Source organism: Fukomys damarensis, unplaced genomic scaffold (assembly GCF_012274545.1).
Source record: "Fukomys damarensis isolate Sample0158 unplaced genomic scaffold, DMR_v1.0_HiC HiC_scaffold_33, whole genome shotgun sequence".
Lineage (NCBI taxonomy): Eukaryota > Metazoa > Chordata > Mammalia > Rodentia > Bathyergidae > Fukomys > Fukomys damarensis.
In genome coordinates, this window is record NW_022900945.1 from 9,681,110 (window position 1) to 9,696,877 (window position 15,768).

At 39.0% G+C, this 15,768-nt stretch overlaps 1 protein-coding gene and 1 pseudogene across 1 annotated transcript in view; one reads left to right on the forward strand and one right to left on the reverse strand.

The window, feature by feature from the left end:
* The window catches only part of Lrrc53 (leucine rich repeat containing 53), a 15,142-nt gene extending 3,094 nt beyond the window's left edge, over positions 1 to 12,048 (reverse strand). Inside the window, 4 exon segments of the mRNA XM_033758297.1 lie at positions 2,211 to 2,726; positions 7,793 to 8,605; positions 10,894 to 11,007; positions 11,979 to 12,048. Of these exon segments, the coding sequence (XP_033614188.1) occupies positions 2,211 to 2,726; positions 7,793 to 8,605; positions 10,894 to 11,007; positions 11,979 to 12,048 (1,513 nt within the window).
* LOC104848996 overlaps positions 1 to 15,768 on the forward strand; it is a 266,524-nt pseudogene that overhangs the window by 202,971 nt on the left and 47,785 nt on the right.

The window sequence follows — 15,768 nt, forward strand, 5'->3', positions numbered from 1 at the left end:
TTTTTTTTTTTTTTTTTTTTTGTATCAGGGATTGAACTTGAGACCTTGTGCTTGCAAGGCAGGTGGTGGCACCACTGAGCTAAATCCCCGGTCCTAGATATCTTTTTATTTCCTATAACTTAATACGATATTCATTAAATATTTGTTAAATGCATAGGTTTAGAATATGGTCTTATTTGTGTTGCACCAATTTCTGAAATAGCATAGGTAAGATTAAAGGTCTATGTTAAATAATGCAAATAACAAATAACAATAATATTCATCCAGCATATATGAAGAGCTAAGATTATGATAAACCTTAAATATTCAGCATCTTATTTGATTCAAAAGACCCATCATAATCCATTGAAAAAGCCTTAGTATGGTAATTTTTACAGAAGAAGAAATAAGTTTAGAGAGGTTCCTATTTTCTCCTACTTGTATAACCACTGAATAATGTGGCCAGGGCTTCAACCCAGGTCTGTCTGAATCTAAATTCTGTCTTCTTAACCAGGATGAATACTAAGATGAAAATGACATCTTATCATAATACTCTCTCCTGTTTCGTGAAATTGTTTTATTCAAAAGACAATGGAAGTATTTCATTTCTGTGAGGGAAAAAAATGTAATCTAAGATCTTCCTACGAACTTTGTGGATGACCCTCAAGAAGCTACTTACTCTCTGGGTATTAGAAGGTCAACTAAATGGAAACTTTGTTCAAGCATGCAAATTATACTGAGGAGTGAGTGCCCTTTATCTGATTCTCAGTGTCCCAGAAATCAAAGACAAATAATAAGAACGATTAAACTCGATCATCTCTAAAGTCCCTTCTACCTTGCAAGTCTGAAATTCTGTATTTTCAATTTATAAGTCATAAGCAACTAACATCACTTCCTATTGACTTCTGCTGAAGGCATCAAGCGTGCCCTAGGCTGTTTCCTTTTCAAATACCTGCCCTTTCAAGCTCCAGTGCAATCCTCAACATGTAACAGAATCTCGGGTGTTTTGAACAGTAATTGTATCACTCTGACAAACCACTGGCATCTGCGTGAAACAGAAGACTAGTTTTGAAGTAGTTAAGAAACCACATTCTCTTCAGGGTAGAAGTTTCCTATGAGAACTTAAAGCACTGGACAGAGCTAAAAGCTAAAATGAAACATCTACGTAAGGTATGGTTCTTGTGAAAGGCTAAGTGCTTATTTCTTTATAAGATAAAACCAATCCTTTCTGGGTTTATGGCGAATGTTTCTTTCTTTGGCTATCTCTCTTTAGTCGAACTGTCTTCCCCTAGAACTGGCAAGTACTGGAGTATGAGGAATGCAATTAAATTAATTCACATCCTGCCTTATGCCACTCATAAAAAAACAGTTGTATTCCTATCCAGTTGTTTCCCTATCCATCCTTAGGGCCTGATCCCCATGGTAAGAATTTCTTGATACAGCACCTTGTCATTCCTATTCTGAAAGAAAGCACTGTGTGCTGTAAACTAATTCAAATAAGTGACAGGAACCTTTTTACAGAGCAGCTGTCAAAGTTTTCACTGCTGAACCTGAAAGCATTACCTTACTATGCAGGAAGAGAAAAAAAGACATTTAATTCATTGCCTCCACCTAAATATTGACATCACCCATGTACAGTGGGTAGATGTCACGGCCAGATTCACTTGGCTCCCAACATGGGACAATGAATTAAGTCTTGACTTTCCCTGAACTGGGAAGTTATCATCCTTGACAGCTCAGCAAGCAAAGAATGTTTCTTGACATCATTCCTGAAATGAATCACGAGCACTAGAAGGCCCATCCTTCTAACATGTCGTGCTGTGGGAAGGTTGCTTACTGCGGAATTGGCATTAGTGCTCGAAGGATGTTGGAATGAAAGCTGATACTCACCCTCCCATAAATCTTCACAGCAATATTGCTATTTAAAAGGCCTCTTTTCTTTTTTTAACCTTGTTAGTTGTTGGGCCTCAAAATTCTCTTTCTGTAGACAAAAGATGCACTTTCAACTCCTAAGGGTAAGGACACACCATCTACACTTCAGTACAGATACACACACACACACACACATAAACACACACGTGCACATGTGTGCAATCTTTAAATCTTCAGAACAGGAATAGAGGGGGGCTTTCGTGATTTTTTACAACACATCTTTACTGGGGAAATTAAAGAGGTTCCCTCCTTCAGAAGGAATTAAATGAGTAGGATTTTCTGAACCAAGGCAGACTCACCCGTTGTTCTCATTATATGCTGTGGCAGGGCTTGAGATTGGTCTCCTCCGTGCTTAAGACTCCTTAGTTTTTCAGCACTTTTTGGACAATATTTTGTAACTGAACCTATATCATTACAAGCTGCCTTTTTCCCAGGAGGCTCTGAGCACACTGACTCCAGCAATCTACGATCCAGGCAGGAGAGAGCACTGTCTACCTCATGGTCTTTTCCTTTCAGGGTTCTAAATGATGCATCTGGGGCTGTGGACTCAGAGGCCAGTGTTGCTTGATGGCTGTTTTCTTGTAAAAGTGGCATTTCCTTTCCGGCGCCCCCAGTGGACATGACCTTTATCTCGTTTTCCTGAGTTAAGTGGCAGTTACAGTATCCTTTAGTGTGGTAATTCCTTGCCTCATGAGCACACAGGGATTCATCGAAGGTTCTGCAACAAAGGTTTTCTGATGTGTGTTCATTTGCTTTGCCTTGTCCGAGTTTCCAGTTAAATACAACTAACCCTAGGCAAGTGAGACCAACAGCTCCTGTGACCAACAGAGAAACCATTAAACGATAAATAACATCAGAGGAAAAGACATATAAATCACCAAAGTGAAACCCACAAATATGCAGGTTCATGGCTTAAAGGGCATCAAATGGATGGGAAGTCTGTCACAATTTGGAAAAGTAGTAGAAGCCACACAATGGTCATTTTAATTAACATTATTCTGCTTTCCAATATCTATGTATCTATCTATCCATCCATCCATCTATCTATCATCTAACAACACCATCTGGAATCTCTTTAGTAGAAAAAAAGAGCTTTTCATAGACTGAAATTCATTCAAGAACAAATAATTACTGCATTAAAATTATTTTTCTGTCTATGGAAAACCAGTTTAATGCCAAACTTCCTATTTCTTAATGTCATAGTTAATACAAAAGCGAAAATCTCATGTACTCTTACCTTCTCCCCCTAAAATACCAATTGACCCTACATGCTATTTGCCATATTTTAATCATCCCCTGAAGATTACTATTACCCCAGCTTATTGGCTTCCCCTTATTAAAAAAGACCAAATCTTTAGCATTCAAGATTCAATACAATGTTGATATTAGTGCCTTACCTAGCTTTATTTTTTACTATTCCCTGCATTCAAACACTATATTTCAACCTATTTAATTCATTATTAGTCTTAAAATATATTTCTTAGCTCTTGTGGATACTCTTAGTAATGCTTGAAATACCTTCTCCTGACTCTGTGTATTTAAATTTTATTCTCTAAAATTTCAATCAGCACCTCCAAAATTCCTTGATGCATTTGTTGTTTTTTCCCTTCTGAAAAGATCTTGTGAGCTGCCATGAGAAGATGGACAGCATCTAATCTCAAACAGCCTGATGCTGTCATTTCAAGTGCTACATAAGCATAGTTGTCTTCTGAGTAAGATTGTGAAGGACAGTCTTTCTCAAGACCAGCTGCAGATTCTCCTCTTCTCCTGCCTTACTCTTTCCCACCTAGAAGTTCAGGCCAAACTGTGCAAGTCATATCTCCTTTGCTTATCACAGTGATTTTTGTTTTTTAGCATTTATAGTGAGATAATGTTGTGTTCATTCATTAATTTGCTAGTTCACCGTCTGCCCTCCCTGCTAGAATTAAGCACCATCAGGAAATAGACTTTTCCAGTCTGGTTCAACGTTCTATTCCCTGTGCCCCCAACTCTTTCACAAAGAAGGTGCTCTGGAAATGTTTATCAATTATTCTTAAAGAATAGAAGGAATTATGCTTACAAATTCTGACAGTGAAAAACAGGCACTGTAATTTTAGAAGTCCCCAGCATTGTGATTATGAAGACATAAAGTCAGTACAGATTGAATAAGGAGCTCTGAGTTTGAAGCCCAGGTCTGCATACACTCCAGGTGAGACTCTGGACAAGCTGATTCCCTCCTCTGGAAGTAAGAACAGTGGAAGAGAGGATCCCAGCATTCTAGGAACATCTATCAGGTGAAGCATGTCTGTTTCTCTCCCCTGGTGATGATATTCATGAAAATATGATATGCTGAATTTGAACGAAAAGGGAAGGTGTCGGGCATGATTGTTCAGTTTTTCAGTTAAAGGTAAAGTTGAAGAGAATAGAAGTTTCTAGTAAAATATTCCAAACATTTTTTTTAGAATACCAGAGCTTGAGATATCATAAACTCAATGTATTTGACAGCGCCCTCTGAGAAAGTAATATAACATACTCAAATAGTTTAATCTCTGTTAATAGCACAATATTTTTTAAAGTTGTAGCAAAAATTAAATCATGCCACTTTATTGTCAAATCCTAGTGTATGGGTCATTCCAAACAAAGATTTGGGTTTGTTTTTTGTTGTTGTTTTTTCAGGAGAAGGCAGAAAATGGTGATGGGAATATATCCCACTCAGCTCTTTTTTATTCTTACTATAATTATTAGCATATGTTAATTGTAATAATGAACGACTTTCCTGATGACATCTGCATACAATGTGCTTTAATCCTCTCCACCCTCCCTAGTAGGGTCTTGTATGAGAATAATAAATTCTGAACATTCCCTATCTCTTACATGAAATTAAAAAATTCAGGAGTCACAGTCCTATTCTGAGTTTCTTATTGGGTGTTTTTAATATCTCTGATCCTTATTTTTCCTCTTCTCTCAAGAGGTGATAATACTGCCCAGAGATTAAGTGAGATAATATGTGTGATTTGTTGAACACAATGCTTTTTTATACACAGTAAAATTCAACGAAAGGCCATTGGGGTGACTATGATTACTGTTTGGGTTAGTTTTCTGTCACTGTGACAAAATCCTTGAGAAAATCAATATACAAGAAGAAAAGGTTTATTTAAGCTTATGATTTCAGAGGTTTCCATCCACAGTCAATTGGTTCCATTATTTGGGGGACATTAAAGATGCAAATCATAACCCTTTAGCTGATGCGATCACTTAGGTCTTGTATGGCTGGAATTACATCTTGGGAAACTCAACTATTAGAGAGAGAATCTCAAAAACAAATCATGAAGACTATTTTTATAACTAATGAATTACTAAAGAAAATAATACAGGAAAGAAAGAGCTATGTGTTCTTAAAGCAACCCACGAACTGGTGATATGAATAAGCATTGCCTAATGAGGGGATGGTTTCTCCTCTGATTGTGTCCCAGCGGTAAGGACTCGTGCAGCCTCCTGCTATCCATGCTGGATGTGAAGCTGCACCTCATATGCTCAGGGTGGTCCCTGGCTGTGAAAGTGGAGTTCAAAAGCAGCACATGGAGCAGGACACACTCTTAGGGGGTTTAAACTTCCACTGCTATGGGCAATGTTTCCATTTTTTAAAAGTGTTCTAATACTTACTAATCTTTCTGAGTTGGCCAAAAAAAGGGCAAAATGAGTGATAACTTCTCACAGAAGCACTGAAAACTTTTTATCCACTAGGTCACGGAGTAAGAAATGTCAAGATTTTAGTGTTTGGTGTGAATATCTACTGATTTGTTTTAAATACTATAATTTGATTATTAATATTCCTTTTAAATGTGATAGCTTAGTTATGGCTGAATAGCCAAGTGTAATCTTAGGCAAAATTATAGTTCTTTTTCCTGTAATCTAGAGGTACACATAATTCTCCATACTTATTCATAAGGAAGTGAATCTTAAGGAACAAGATCAGAGTCTTTTTAAAAAAGAATGTCCTTTAAAACAGTATATCTAATAATTAGCCAATGAAAAATAATTGGTATGATAATTTTATACACAAACACTCAACATACCTATAATTATATTTATAATTTATCAGAAATTTTCCATGTATGTTAAGCTTTCCGAAACCTTTGGAATCTTCCAGAATTTGTATTCATCTCTAAAGTAATGAAAACTATTACCTTAGAAAAATATACTTCTAAATATATATTTCTAAAAGTGTAAAAGAAACTAAAAATTATCCTATTATAGTATTTCCAACACAGTGTCCCGAGGAACACTAATTCAATGAAATCCTCTATGAACAAAAGGATCATGATCAAATAAGTTTGAGAAATGCTCCAAAATATATCTTCTTAATGATTCATAATATGTACTCATTAGAATATGAAAGCCTAGACCTAGAGCTGTAGACAATAAGCCTGTTTTATGTTGTTTAATCTACTATTCCCCAAACCTGCCTGATGGCCATCGTCCATCATTGCAGTATCTGTGTGGCTCTCTGTGTGTTTTTATTAGAATATCTGTGCATTATCCCCTAGAGCTAGTATTCTGAGAAGCACATTTCAGGAAAAACTGCGGTTCTATCACTTCTATCATTTATAGTAAATTATTTCTTAGCACATATAATTACTAACATGGCTAATGGCTTTTAAAACAATTTATCTTACTGAGATAAATTGAAATTCTCTTTCAAGTTAGTCTGACTACTGCTAGTGGTAGTTCCCTTGTTTAGAACAGATGGTGGTCTCTATCTATCCTGATTAAAAGTATGACTGTCAGGAGTCAAAAACCTGATGTTCATGTAATTCACCAGTAGCTTGTTATTGGGTAATTTAACTAATTCGCCAGTAACTTGTTATTGAGTAATGATTTATACCATATATTCAAAATGCATCACTTTAGTTCTGGATGCGATTTGTGGGTATCTGACCTTCCAGATTTGGAGTAACACACATACACACAAACACACACACACAGAACATCATCATCGTCATCTTCGTTATCGTTGTCACAGGTGGGTTTCATCATGCACTAAGAGCTACATAACTCAAGAATTCCTATGCATATTTGGCCTTCAGTTAATGGCATCACTTGATATATTTCACTTAGTGAGATTCAATGATACCCAAAGCATAGTTTCTGAGTTATTATTAAAAATATTTAAGGATTGAATATTATCCTCCCCTCAGGTGGTCTGTGGGACTTGGTTTTGAAAAGGTTAAATAAGAAGAATTAGAAGCCCTCAAACAGGAGAAAACCTAAGGCACACAAAAATTAAATAACTCGCAGCAGGTTAGACAGCTTGCAAGAGCAGAGCCAGAATTCAAACTAGGACAGTTCAACTCCACAGCTCAAGCACTTTGCTACTGAGCTAATCAACCATGGTAGATTGATTATCATAGCAGCATCTTCTTGTGGACTTCACAACTCACTTTCTGTTACTGTTCCATGGAAAGGCACACAAGTGTGAATGCCTCAATGAAAGAATCTCTGTCTGATCAGTTTTTAATATTTAGATCCTACAGTCACAATAAATGCCGCAGTTCTGTTTGATAAATGGATGGTTGATCAAATGTAGAGATCATCTCTTCATTACCAACCAGAAAACTGTTGTCAAAATAACAAGTTAGCTGACTCAAGATTATAATGTCAGTGATATTAGGACTGGAGCTCTTGAATTCCAGGCCCATTCCATTGTGTTAGGCAGCTTCCCTAAAACAGAACCCCTTGTGATTTGTGCCAACGGAGCAAACATCCTCCTTCATGAACTTTCAACCATACTTCTCCGAGCCATACTTTCAAATCCTTCTGGTTTCCTGAGGAAAGCATCATTCAGTGGGCGCACATGGACACAACAAGGGAGAAGAGGAAGGCAAACTTCCCCCTAACATACCTGCAAAGCCAAGCATGGTCAGCAGGGCCACATCCTGCCCTGGGAGGAGGGGACGTCTGTCCTTTAGAACCAGAGTGAGGTTGGAGGCCTTCGAATCACAGTTGGCCTCAGATAGCGTCAGCACACTTTTTGTGGTCCCAGACAGAGTAGATGGCTGGCAGGTTATGTCCATGGTGTTTCGCAGTGTGTGAGCAGAAGACTTGATGTAGTTTCTTAAAAAGTGGGCCAAGGGATGCAGATCACAAGTGCAGCTCCATTGGTTCTTATCTAAGCTCAGAAGGTTTAACTGCTTCAGTGGAGTGAAAACATCCGGCATGTGGGCCAACCTATTTCGAGAAAGGTCCACTTCCTGTAGTTGAGGCAGGGGCCGGAAAGCATCTTTCTCAATGTAGGATATGAAATTGTTAGATAAATCCAGATGCCTGAGGTGGTGGAGATTCGTGCCTGCGAAAGAACTGTCTGTGAGATTAGTAATTTGATTGCCATCCAACTGGAGCCGGGTCAGGGCCCCGGTGTTTCGGAACCAGGCTCCTCGCAAGGTTTGCAGAGCGTTGCTGCTGAGCACCAGCAGCTGCAGGTGGCGGAGCTTGCTGAAGGTGTGATCAGGCAGAGAAGAGCTGGATATGTGGTTGTGGCCCAGCAGCAATGTGTGCAACCTAGTCAGGCCATACAGGGTATCTTCCTCAACCTCTTTGATACCGTTTCTGCTCAGGGAGAGCAAGGCAAGGTTAAACAGGAGAGACAGATTTGTGCTGTCTACAGAGGAGAGGTGTCCATCGGTGATGATTAAAACCCTTGTGGTCACAGGTGCTGCTGTGGGGGAGAAAAGCACAGGCTAGAAGTGGACACACAGTTGCTGGAGGGAGCGTGCTGGAGAATGGAGGGAATGAAACCCCCAAAGTGTATCTCACCCCCTGGCTGAGAAAGATAAACCCAATGAAAATGATTCTCTGATTTCTAAATTTCAGGGGAAGCTGCTAGCTGTTGCAACAATGAATTATTATATTCTTTGTTATTGTGACATACTCGTTTGAGAAACGTAAACCCATCTGTCCCTTTAGATGGCAAAGTTAGTTCGTTTTGTGGGGTTCTCCTCCTCCATGTTCTTTCCAACACTGCGGAGGCTTCCTCCCTCCGAGGGTGTGTTGTGTACTGCCCTGGCCCCACTCTGCTGTCCCCATTCAGATTCATGAGGAACAGAGCTGTGGTCTGAGCTTCCTCACCAGATTTCCACTGGCAATGTATATTTATGCCGTTAAGGCAATCATCTTGCCTCTCCAATGCGAAGGAGCGGGTGGGTGACAAGGAGTATTGGTTTCTGCTTTTTAGCTCCAGGCTAAAAGTTGGCAACTCAGTAAGGATCTCTCCAGACAACCGGAGGGGCTGTCAGTGGGGTTCTCATTATAGTCTGGGCCATCTTGGCCTCCTGTCTTATATCTGTTCCTTCCAATGAAGCCCGTCACGTGATGACAGGTGGTACTTAGGGCTTCCGCTGTTAAATCCCTTCACCATAATCACCTCAGAGCTATCCCTGCTCTGTCATTAGAAATCAAAACGTTTTAACTCGATAAAGATGTATTATAATCAGGAGTTATTGTAACACGTCTTTATCACGCTAAAATTGTTTTGACTGCAAATGACAGTGTCATAAGGATGGAGGAGTCCATTGTCCTTGGGAGGTCTACAGGTGATATTGGAACAGTCAACCGTGGGAGAGACAACTCACTATTCCCTTAGGAAATTCAGACTGCATAGCTGAGACAAAGAGCCTTAAAAAAAATGCAGAACACAAAGGAGTCTCAGAGGCCTTCTTTTGGAAAAATTACTTCTATCCCTGCAGCACAAGCGAGCTTAAATCAGGGTTGCTTTGTTTTGGATTTTGCCTTTTTTCTTAGCATTTGTTATTGATCATTTGAATTTTATTCACTCTGGCTAGTTTGGCCTTTTGTTCCTCTCATCATCATTTTTGATATGAGATGGGTTTTGTTTTTATGGGTCCCCAGTCCTTTAGGGATTTGTCATCTCTGAATGAGCTGGCTATTATTTCTGTCAGTTAGTTCTTGTCTAAAACTAGCAGAAATTCTATTCACAAGTCATCCATTTACTCCTCTGTGTTTATGAAATATAACTTTGGACATGGCATTCTGTGAACGAGAAGTTTATAAAGGTACAATGATGTAGTTAAGAAATACTTTTTCCTTATAGATAGCAGTTCTCTCTGATCACACATGCCCACAAAATTTAGTGAAGTCAGGAAATCCATGTTAGAGGACAGGAGTTTAGAGTTAAAATATTCTCAATAGAATGGGGAATAATATATACACCAACTAGCCTTGAAACCTTTTTCCTGTCAGGGATGATGATATCTACCCCCTAATTCTCATAGAGTCTTGGGATTTTAGAAATGAAAAAAATTATCTTCTCCTCCTTTATCTTAACTCAGTTTTGTTTCTGAAAATTTTCCATTGGCAGAGCTTATAGCTTGTTTATCTCTTTGTGAATATCAGGATGTAAATCACATTCTCCTCAAATTTGTTAATAAGGTGTCTTATTAAATTGTTGACTTAAGCAAGCAATATGTAATGAATACAGGCAGTGTATCTTGTTAGCATTTCTACAGCTCATTTACCACCAATAAAAAAAGACCAGACCTTCAAAATGAGTTGCAGTTTGATAATAATCTATTTCACTGGTACATCACTTAATCTTACTAATGCTGAACAATTGTTGTTCAGGTTTCTGATTCATTTGTATTTCTTTCAGCTAGTACGGTTCAAAGCTGTGCAAAGTATGCACAAAAATAGAGTGAATCTGTTTTGTTCTTCTTAAAAATTATGTTCCTGCAGGAAATGGTCGTATTTTGGGCAATAAATGTACCTCAATTACCTCGGAAGTTCTAAAACTCATTTTGGTCTAGTCCACCAGGAACAGAAAAGCAAAATAATGTTGGCAGTCTCCCCAGTAGGTGTACAAGGCCTGCTCTTTAAAAGGTTACCTCTTCAGGCTGAGCCCAAAGAGCAGCAGTCTGCACAATGAAAAGCATAGCAGTGAATTTGCCAGCTACATTGAACAGTGAGTTTTAGGCTTATGAGTTTTATTACCTAAGACGTAGGTTAGCTGATGACAGAGGGTTACGTCTTTGGTGCACACCACACAAGACGGAGGGCAAGCTGCCACCAGCCGCAGCACGATGGCACAGAGGATGAGCCATCCACCTGAAAAGAAAGGCGAGGGCAGCGCACATCATAACACTGGCATTTATTATTCATGGCTTCTGTGTATGCAGCTCCTGAGGCATTTTGATGATTTCTGCTTTTAATGAGCATGTTGGCGTTCTCACAAGATGCCAGGTAAATGGCTAACATCCTTACTTTGCACAGAGTTTGACATGAAATGTTAAAGCATATGATCAAAAACTCGGTGAGTTCACATCCAAGGCATAGCCATTGGTGCAAATTACTACGCAAATTAAGTTACTTTGTAAAACACTTTACAGTTTATATTGTTTTCCAACAAACATCAGCTTATTTAGTTCTCTAAATTCTGCTATCCAGTTTGAGGTCAAGGAAACTGAAGCTTGGAATGGTTAATAAAGCAGCCAAGTCGCATAGCTAGTAGGAGTTTAACTGAGCCTTTCATTTTGCATCCTATATTTTTTCTAGAATGCAAAAGCTAATCTTAGGCCGTGAATTTCACATAATTGCAACTGAATTATTTTATTCCTAAAAGATTTAGCTGCCACACTTGGGGGGAGAGTATGAAGGAAGATTAAAATCACAGGTTCTACCTAGCTTTAAATTTAGCTCTGTCATTTACTGATTATAATATCTTCAGAAAATATTTTATTTTTCTTATTTTCTGCTTTTTCATGTGTGAAATAGAAATAATAATAAGTTCTTACAGGACAGAGCACTGTGAGAGTTAAATGTCCAGTAAATATTAAATTTTACCATTATTTTATGCTTTTTCATTCCCACAATGAAATGGTAATACCATTTATATTTTAGTTCAAAAATGACCATTCCTTTACAATGTATTCCTTGGCTGATTTTAAAATGTATGGGGCAGATTATAACAAAGACTTCTTTCCATACAGTGTGATAGTTTGCAAACAAAGTGTAAAGAAAACATAATATTGATAATTCCTTCATTGGTTCAACAAGTATTTTTACACAAGCACAGGTACCTCCTGTATGCAAGGCACTGCCCATGGCATGGAGGATAGAGCTGTGTCGAGCCCCTGCCTGCTCAGGCATACCTTCTATGAATGGATATAAGCAACAAACAAAACAACAATAAGTATTAAAACATTAAGTGACACATGACACAATGTATAAATAAAACAAAAAAAAAAGGAGATAACATTAGTGTGGAAGAAACACTCCGATAAAATATCACTTAAACATAGACCTGCAGAAAGGAAAGCTGCTTAGGAGTCCTGGAGGGGAGCGCAACAAGTGTAGAGTCTCGAGCATGCGCTAGGCTTGGTGCCAGGAGGTTGGTGTGGCCACACTGGAGGGACCACGAGGAATCGTGGTCAGAGAGAAAGAGAGGCAGAGGAACGTTCACGTTCAAGATGAATGCAAGGTCTTCGGTTCTTTATCCAAATAAGATGAGAAGTGACTGTGGGCTTTGTGAGTGGCATTGCTTGATCTGAGGACTTGACATGCTTAAATGATCCTGATGACTGCCGTGCTAGGAGCACACTTCTAAAGAAACAAGTGGAAAAACATAGAAGGCAATTGTAGTAATACAAGTAAAAGACTATGTGGGTCAAGCAAGGATGAGAGGTAGGCAGATTCTGGATGAATTTTACTATGCTTATGCAATTTATTTTGCCAAATCTAAGGTCAGATAAACAATCTGGGTGAACAAAAGTAAATAACCAATGCTTATCCTTCAAGTGCTTTTTAGTTAGTGACATAGTTATATAAATACCTCATTATAATACAAGGAAGAATGAAATCAATCTAACTAAAGATGAAAAATTATTTTGTGGACTCAAGGAAGACATGGCTAGGGAATTGGACCTAGCAGAGGACAGTGGATTTCTCTAGGCTGTGAATAATTTTTAGGTAAATCAATCTGAGAAAATAGTAAGAAAAACACGGGCAGCAAAGCCAGCCTCCATTTACTCCCTTTAATCATACCTGAGCTACTTGGAATCTGCCCCACACATGTGAACAAGTGCTGATCAAACAAGGGAGAGAGAGAGAGAGAGAGAGAGAGAGAGAGAGAGAGAGAGTGTGTGTGTGTGTGTGTGTGTGTGTGTGTGCGTGGGGGGGGGCGTGTAAGTTAAAAAAATCATTACAGTAAAAGACACATCACTGTTAACCCCCTCAAAATACTCTCCCTTGCTTCAGACACAGTTATGCCACCATTCTTGTCACTTTCTGGAGCAGCTCTGGAATTCTTTCCTGAGCATCTTCTCAAGGTATGATCATAAAGTATGGTGAATGCTGCTGTTGTGTGCCACTGAAGGGAAAGGCAGGCTTGCAAAAGCATTATGGCGTGTCCTCATCTACTGTGTTCTCTGGATCTGGCACATTGCAAATTGTGTCTCTTCTCCAAAGTCAAAATGGTCATGGAAGGTAAACATGTTGAATGAATTTAGAAAACTGAGTTGGCCATAACTGCATACCTAAGGACACACATTAAAGAGGACTTCCAGTTCAGGGGGAGGGCCAGAGATTTAGGCAGAGCTATTCTCAGATTCTAGGCCTTCTTTCTCCAGCTCTTTCTGACTTTCTAGTGCCTATATGTGAATAGTAGGACTCTAAGATGGCTCCTAAGATTCTCATCCCCTGGAGTTTATGCACATGTCATTACCTCCCCTTGTTAGCAAACTGTGGAGTTCATGAGCTATTACTCCCATGATTATGCTTCATCATAGGGCAAGTGAAGGTTGTCCTGCTTCAGACTGACCCAGTTAGGTGTTGAGAAAATGGTAACCTCAAAGCCAACTACTAAGTGTTCCAGATTGCTTACTTAACACTGGGCCAAGTGAGAGGAGCGTTGAAATTTAGCAATGGATTTAGCAATGGGGATTAACAAGAACAATTTCAGTGTGAATAATCTGCAATAATACAGAAGATCCTAATAAGATTATTGACATTGAGAAATGGGAAGAAAGGAGCTAAAGGTGTAGGGAAGGTGGGACGGGTAGGGGAAGGGTAATAAGGGAAAAGAAAAAAATGTGAGATAATGAAAAGATGGAAATAAAGTGTTTGTAGATGGGGAGGCGAGGAGGGGGTGAAGGGAGGGCAGGGGTAAGGGGAAAAAATGAGAATCAAGACTTGTCGTGTAGAGGTACAAGATCCCAACAATGAATGTAACTGTACTGTATCCCTAAAATGTACCAATAAACTCAATTAATGCTGAAAAAAAAAAACCAAGAACAATTTCAGCAGGGTACTGTAAGAGAGAGCTTTATTAGGAGGGAGGGAAAATGGGAAGAAGAAAATGAAAACGGAAATCGAGACTGTTCTTTAGAGCCCTTTGTGGGTAGAGGAGAATGGAGAGGGGAGCGTGTTCTGAGGAGGCCCCAAGAAGGAGCTGAGTTCGCTGTTTGTGTTTAAACTGGGGCGGCACATGGGATGTGTGTATGCTAGTAAGGGTTACACAGCAGAGAGGGAGTTCGGCTATGCCAAAGATAAAGGAAGAATTATTGCTGGAACTGGCCTCAGTAGAGACAGGAAGTGCTCATCCATATGAAGAAATGGAAGGCGGATTATGTGCAGTTAGACATGGGTGAGTGGGTAGAAGATGGAGATTTGAGGAGAAATGAATAGGCACACAGTAGCCATCTGGGCTGTGGGATTCTGAGCAGGCTAGAAATATCTAATGTGTTCTCTGGCCAGTAGCAAAGATGTGCTCAAACTTTGTCTGCTTCTGTGTATGCGCCTTTGTGGGAGCTACATTCCCAGACCTTTTCTTTTTTTTTCTTTAAGGCAGGATCTCACAAAGTCACTAATTGCTCAGACTGGGCTTGAACTCATCCTTCTCCTGCCTCAGCCTCCCAGAGTGCTGGAATTACAGGAGTGTGCCATCCTGCCTGCTGAGAGTCAGGATTTTTTTTTATTAGTACATGTTTGTAGTATCTAATGATTATGTTTGTTGTGGGGAGTAGGTGCATATCCATAATGTATCTTAGTTCTTTTTATTTTTCTTGCTCTTTTCCACTTCTCTCTCAATCTCAAGATTCCCTTCCTATTTCTCAAAGATCTATCTCTCTATTTCCTATCATCTATCTTTTCTTTTAATTTTAGATCATTTATGCTTTGGGTTTTTCATACAAGGAGTTTATCCTAATTTAAGCTAGTGTTCTTGATTTATTATACTTAACATTATAGTCTCAAGATGCATCCATTTTTCTGCAGATGACTTAAATTGATCCTTCTTTATGGCAAGCTAACTGTCCATTGTGCCTAAGTTCCTCGTTTTCTTTATCCATTCATCTATCAATAGATGTTTTGGCTGCTTCCAAGCTTCAGCTATTGTAAGCTGTGCTGTTATAAACATGAGTATTCATGGATCACTGGAACATGCTGTCTTTAACTCTTTCTGGAAAATACCCAGAAGGGAAATATCTGGGTCATGATTTTGAAGTAGGACCAGTCAGGAGGAATCTAATCAATATTGGGAGTTTTTCAGTGGTGAATAAAATACAAACAGAGCAAGGAAGTCAAGGCTGTGTAGAAGAGAGTGATGATGGGAAATAATTGCCAATGAAATCTAAGGTGGGTAAGGGAGAAGTAAAAAAATGAGATGACAGTAAAATATTGATGAGATAAGCACAGAATAAAATAGAAAATCATAGACTTGGTAGAGAACATGAGTATCTAGTGTAGGACATATCTGAAAATGTTCACAGTTTCCAGGAAGTTGTAAAATGAAGTACTCATGTGGTCCAATGTAGTTGGAATCTGGATTGTAGTAGTGAGTTAAAAGGAAGGAGACAGAGCCCAGGGTGCTCT